General features: G+C 36.5%; 1 protein-coding gene across 1 annotated transcript in view; it reads left to right on the forward strand.

Annotated features, from left to right (window-relative positions):
• Positions 1 to 5,448, forward strand: part of LOC149243020 (ATP-dependent RNA helicase fal1-like) — a 282,436-nt gene extending 276,988 nt beyond the window's left edge. Inside the window, exons 5-6 of the mRNA XM_089367746.1 lie at positions 4,750 to 4,847; positions 5,115 to 5,448. Coding sequence (XP_089223872.1) covers positions 4,750 to 4,847; positions 5,115 to 5,132 — 116 coding nt within the window. The 3' untranslated portion in view covers positions 5,133 to 5,448. The remainder of the gene's footprint in view (positions 1 to 4,749; positions 4,848 to 5,114) is intronic.
• Positions 5,449 to 6,000: the final 552 nt, after the last annotated feature.

The following is a 6,000-nucleotide window of genomic DNA, read 5'->3' on the forward strand; positions in this document are numbered from 1 at the left end:
CAGCAGCTTCACAACTCCAATCTGCTCCACGAAACCCCAACATCAGCGCTTTTTGGCCCAGCATTTGTCCAACGTCACTCTCGCTTGTCTTGCATCAGCCTTTAGAGGCACTGCGTCAGTCCTCTGGCCCTCTACGTCACTCACATTGGCCCTCTGAGGCACCGTGCAGCTCCTGGCTGCCTCTGCGTGAGCCCTGGCTGCCTCTGCGTGAACCCTTCGCTGGTTCTGCATCCCTCTCTCTGACTACTGCGCCGATCCTCGCGGTGCTATCTCTGCTTCTGTATTCACTGCCCCTCAATTGCAACTTTGATCACTCTCTCAACTTTCTTAGCAAACCCAATGCCAGAAAGTCGAAATCTTGATCTCTTGGTGTGTTCTCCAAGTGACACTCAAGCCTCCTTTTATACTTTTCTTGTTCACAAACCAACGGTCGAGATTAAGTCCCTAATCAACGGCTAAGATTAGATCTGGCTTGATCCATGACTTTTGGACCATTCTAACATAGTTTTATATTAATTCACATTAATATTTTATTTTCCCTAAGTACTCCATTAAAAATATTAATTATTTTAATGTCTCCCAAATTGTTTAGAATTTGCCCAAACCCTTTTTGGGTATTGGAGATCTCATGTGCCTTAGCCTCTCCACCAATTTCCGTGGCTAGAGCACATCCGATGCTACCCCAAATCAACAGTGAGCACAACTGGAGTGTTTTTGGAAAAATACACAACAAAAAGCATAACAGGTAAAAAAAAATTCAAATTAAATTTTTGAATTCCTTTGTTTTTTTTTAATATTTAAATTTTATAAGTACTAATTTACAATCTATGACCCTAATACAGATTGGAGTCCCAACACGTCAATGGCATGGTCCACGTCTACTACAATCTTCGATTGTGGGTGAGACAACTTCAGAAGACTCCTGATGTGGAAGCCATTTGATTGGATAATATTGATACTGTTGTTACATGGAGGGTCGATACTGAGAGGCTTACCATGGACTCAATCCCTGATAGGTTAGATGTGTATCCAAAGGCACTAGTGGTAGAGGAGGTAGCAATTGTAGGGGAGGGAGAGGTAGAGGTAGAGGAGGAAGAGTAGGGTCAGGAGGCAGAGAAGGAGGAGGATGAGAAGGAGGAGGTGACACCATCTAGGATGGGCCACAGCAGAGGACAAAGGCCACCTCTTTTATTGGCTTCTAGAGGATGACTGAGTCCATTTGTATCCCCAGGGGCAAGGCCTTCTTCCTCTAGAGGAAAAGGCAAATCCATTCCCTATTCTCGTAAAAGGGGCAGAGGATCTTAGTGACTAATTACTTTATGACATGTAGATGACTCATGATATACATTTATTATATTTTTTGTTGATATTTTGACTCTTGAGAGTTGACACTGAGACAAGACTCAAGATTCAGGGCTTGATTTACTATTTTGATATGTGATGTAGCACTAGACTTCATATACATATTATGTATTAGCTTTATTTACATGTTTATGTGGAAATGCATTTATTTGATGTTGTGGATACTTTAGATGCTAAAAAAATAAAAAAAATAAAATGAATTTTTGTATTTTTTAAATTTTGCTGACTTTTTCAACAACCTCCCAACTTTAACGACTTTTTCAATTTCTGGACCCTTGTTGATTTAATCACGACTTCGACTTTTTCCACATTGATTATAACTACAAAAAGGACCGAAGTACAGGAGCTAAATTCTATCACAGGTACAAAGTATCTATAATCGCAGCAGCTGAAGTCTCCAAAATTACAGGAAGTCGAAGTTTCTGGAATTGCAGAAGATGTCAAGAAGGATCGAAGATTTGTTTTGAAAGAAGAATACTTCAAAAGCTGACTTGATGGATGGAGAGAGGTTTGGATCAAGAGTCTTGGTTGTATCATTGTGATTTGAATCTACTAAAGGAAGAGTTCTTGGCTGGGTTTTCCCCTACCTAGGGGTTTTTCCCTGGTTGTGTGTCTACATCCTATGTCCTTTGTGATTTTACTGTTTTGCATTCATCTTGATGAAAGAAGAATATAAATAAGAAAAGAAGAACTAATAAGTATATAAGAATATTCACAAGTAAATGTCAAGAACTAAGAGAAAATATGATGCCCTGGATTTTCTCAACAAGGAGCAACTAACAAGAAGTATAGCAAGGATGTAGATAGGGGTAGCATCTATGAAAAGAAACAAATATTAAAGTATTGCCATCAATAACAAAGGGGACATTGTTGGAAATGGTTGTTATTGATGTGAAAGGCTGTCCAAATGAAAGAGAAAGTTACATAGTCCAATAGCATATTTTGAGACCTTTCCAATGATATATGGCACACTTTCTAGAAATATTTTTTTTGAATTTTCAATGCTCCATTTAGATACCCTATCTTTGAATGCAGTTTTACTCCTTCCCTAGCTCAAAATGGAGGATAATGTATATGGTTAGAAAGCTTATTCTGAGACCTTTCCAATGGTATATGGCACTCCCTCTAACTCTTCACGGTTGAAGAAAACTGAGTTTTTGAATATTTTTTATACATTATGCCAGTTGCACAAGTCAGCCCAGCTAGTGGACAAGTTGGCCCAGTCTTGACCCCAAATGCAATATAAATAGGAGTGAGAAGGAGTATTTCTAGCCACTCGCTCAAGCAAATTAGTTATGTTCTAAGGCAACGATGGAGCAGTTCTGAGGTTCATATCTCATGAACCAAAAGGAAAAGAAGAAAAGCAGAGTTCCAGCCGAGTTGGAGAAATTTTTGTGGGATGTATTCCTTGCCCTACTTGAGATATAAAAGTGTTTTTGGCACACTTGTTGGGAAGGTTTTTGGTTTTGGTTTGAAGGCTGAATTCTGGTCTGATCTAGAGGAGTTTCAACCTTGCTGAAAGCCGAGTTTCAGCCCTGTTGAAGGCTGAGTTATAGATCTGTTGGAGGCCGAGTTGTATTCCTGGTTAGAGGCTGAGTTATAGACCTTTTGGAGGCTGAGTCCTAGTTGGAGGCCAAGTTCTAGACTAAGTTGTGTACAAGCTACGATGAGGGAAAACTTTCTTTGAACAGATTCCAAGCCTAGATGTTGTCTCTTGGACAGCTGTAAGTTGGTGCTTATTGAGGATTGGTGTCCTCATCTTCTTGACAGGTTGGAGCTTGCAATTTTTGTAAGTTGGTGCTTGCAGAGGATTGGTGCCCTCACAAGTGATTGTAATAAATTGAAGATTGTTTGAAAAGCAGGTGTTTGTTCTTCAAATTTGGATTTGCACTTTAACCTCTATGATCATGCTTAGTGTTAATGATTGATTATGTAATGAGATTTTAGACTAATAAAGTGAAAAGTTGTTGAAAGTAACGAAATACTGATTCACCCCGCACCCCTCTCCCCACTCAGTATTTCCAACATATAGGGGACTTGTTTTGCTGCTGTGAAAGTGTACTTTTAGATCTGATTATTGGGTAATAAGTTCTAGAAGGGGTTGAAACTTATCTCATTGTTTGGTATTTGTTTACTTTGAATTGCCAGAAAGTTTGGGGTTGTATGAAGTGAACTATTGTGATCTTTCCACTACTGTTTTATACTCTACTTTACAGTAGCCCTAAAGGCTGAAAATTCTAGTGCTAAGATCCAAGGAATCTTCTAGGAAAAAGATGAAATTTCAGTTTTGCATTAATTGCCTGAGTGCATGAAATTTCCATTGGGATAACTTCCAAATTATTGATATCTAATGTTAATTTCAAGAAGATATATTATTTCACTGTGATTTATTGGGTTTATCATGGTAAAAGTAACTTTGCTGTAATGTAGGGGGCACATTATATCATGTTTTCCATTTTTTAGATTACAATAAATGTCCAACATATTATTGGCGGCTCTTTATCATTTCCTGCATGCCTGGACAATAGCACTACATGAAGAACTTATAAAAAGAAATACTTTCAATAGGTCACCTATCTTTGAAAAAATTTCTTACTTTCCCACAAGTGTTATAACCCTAGAAATAATAACTCAAAAACGAACACACAAAGGGGTGACTTTATTTTGTTAGCTTGTATTAGCAGTAGCATCGAGCACTTATGGACTGTTTTAACTCTTACGAAGATGTAGTGTCCTAAAGTTGTATAGGGCACTCCTTCGAAAGTCTAGGTGACATCATCAGTCTTGTAGTTTTGACATTGCTTTAGTCATCATCCCCTAACTAACATGATGTTCGATTTGTTTCAACTTCCAACTGATTCATTTCTATATCCTTATGTTTTTTTGCATCTCTTTGGCATGTAGTGAACATTTTAATGTGATTGGCACTTTCGCTTACATTCTTTCTGTCTCATTACTTTGTCCAAATTTTCAATCATGGGATCTTGCACAAAACAAAAGTCAGAGTATGAACAATAGATGGGTGAAAGTGTTGTCAGAAAATTGTCAAAATCAAATCTCATTACGCTAGGAAAGGACAAGATCCCATCAAAAGAACATTCACTTTACACGTAAGCTAGTTACTTTGTATAGCATGTATTTAATCTGTGTCATATACATAATTAGCTTGTATGTTATTAAGTGAATATAGCTTTAGAATGCCTATCTTAATATGAATGATTAGCTGACATTTCTTTAGGCCATAGGATTGCAATATTCATGATATATATTTTGCTTACTACTCTATGTGCACATGTCATTATGCGAGGGAAACTTTTCCTTGGAAATCTTTAGTTGAAGAAAAATATTCGTTTTTTATGCTAAAGTTTGTAAATTTGGGTTTTGCAGGTGCGATAGTAATTAATATGGTTGTTGGAGGAGAAATAGTTAAACTCAAGAACATTGAAGAAGGATGTGGCATTGTAATAGAAGAAATGCCAATGGATGTAAGTGGTGTCTCTTCTTTCTCATTAATTGAGTTCTACCTAGAAGAGGATGTCTAAAACATGCACATAGTATAGCATATCACGTAAATTACTGTCCTTTTTTGTATTTTCAATAACCACTAAGAGCTTTTACAGAAATAAAGTGCAGAAACTACACGATTGTTCATTTTCATAATCTCTTTTTTGAGAATGTTATGCCATGTGCATTTATTAATGATGCGGCTTTTATGGGATTCAATTAAATTTAATTTTGGATATGTTTTGCAGATCTCTGAGCTTCTCTAAAATCAACCCAAGCATAGCATGAACGTTTTAATATCGGGACTGCTTAAGAATGGCTAGTTCTCAGTTTTGTTGCATCATTTTTGAGAAAAATAAGATTAAGTTGATGATTCCTACTAAATTGGCACCGCGAGGTCTATATTTACTTAATGTTGGGGCATTGTTGAATTATCCAATCTTGTGCTTGTCTTGTAATTTAATGAGAACATTAGTTTGATTCTTAAATGTCAATAGATAGTTGTTTATTGGTGATAGATTATTCATATCAACATACTGATTCTAAAAAAGATAAAAATAGAAATGGGAGTAAAATTTTTCACTTATTAGTCTTACATGTAACAGAAATGGTTATGCAAATCTTGAAATGGAAAATACAAATATCTATTATTGGTTGTGTTTTTGTTCCACATATGATACAAAAATCTTACAGTAAATAATTCTTAGTAGTCTACTTTTTACTCGTATGCTTATATATGTAATTGAGCTCCTACTGCTAAAATCTGCGATTGTTTATTACAATTCCATTGACAAATTTAGATTCCACTCCATCATTGGAACTGTTAACAAGAGTTTTTCTTACTCAAATTTGGGTGTTGAGTTTCAACATATGTTCGTGGATATTTTATTGGGTGAGCTCAACATTATGGAGATCACCCTTTTGCATTGACAGTTCATGGACATCATATGGAGTGAACTCAACATTCTGAAGTATGCTATTCAAAATTGATGGTTAGTGAGTACTTTGGTCATACGGGTACAATGTTGCAGATTTTTGGTCAAGCAAGAGCTTGTTCCAGAGTTGCATTGCATCAGTGTTCAGTGATTATCCAAAAATCAATGCTTGAGGAGGACAACATATTTTGTGCTATTT

The sequence above is a fragment of the Pinus tabuliformis genome, chromosome 8, assembly GCF_031772625.1.
Source record: "Pinus tabuliformis cultivar Carrire ecotype Pingquan chromosome 8, CPIR1, whole genome shotgun sequence".
NCBI lineage: Eukaryota > Viridiplantae > Streptophyta > Pinopsida > Pinales > Pinaceae > Pinus > Pinus tabuliformis.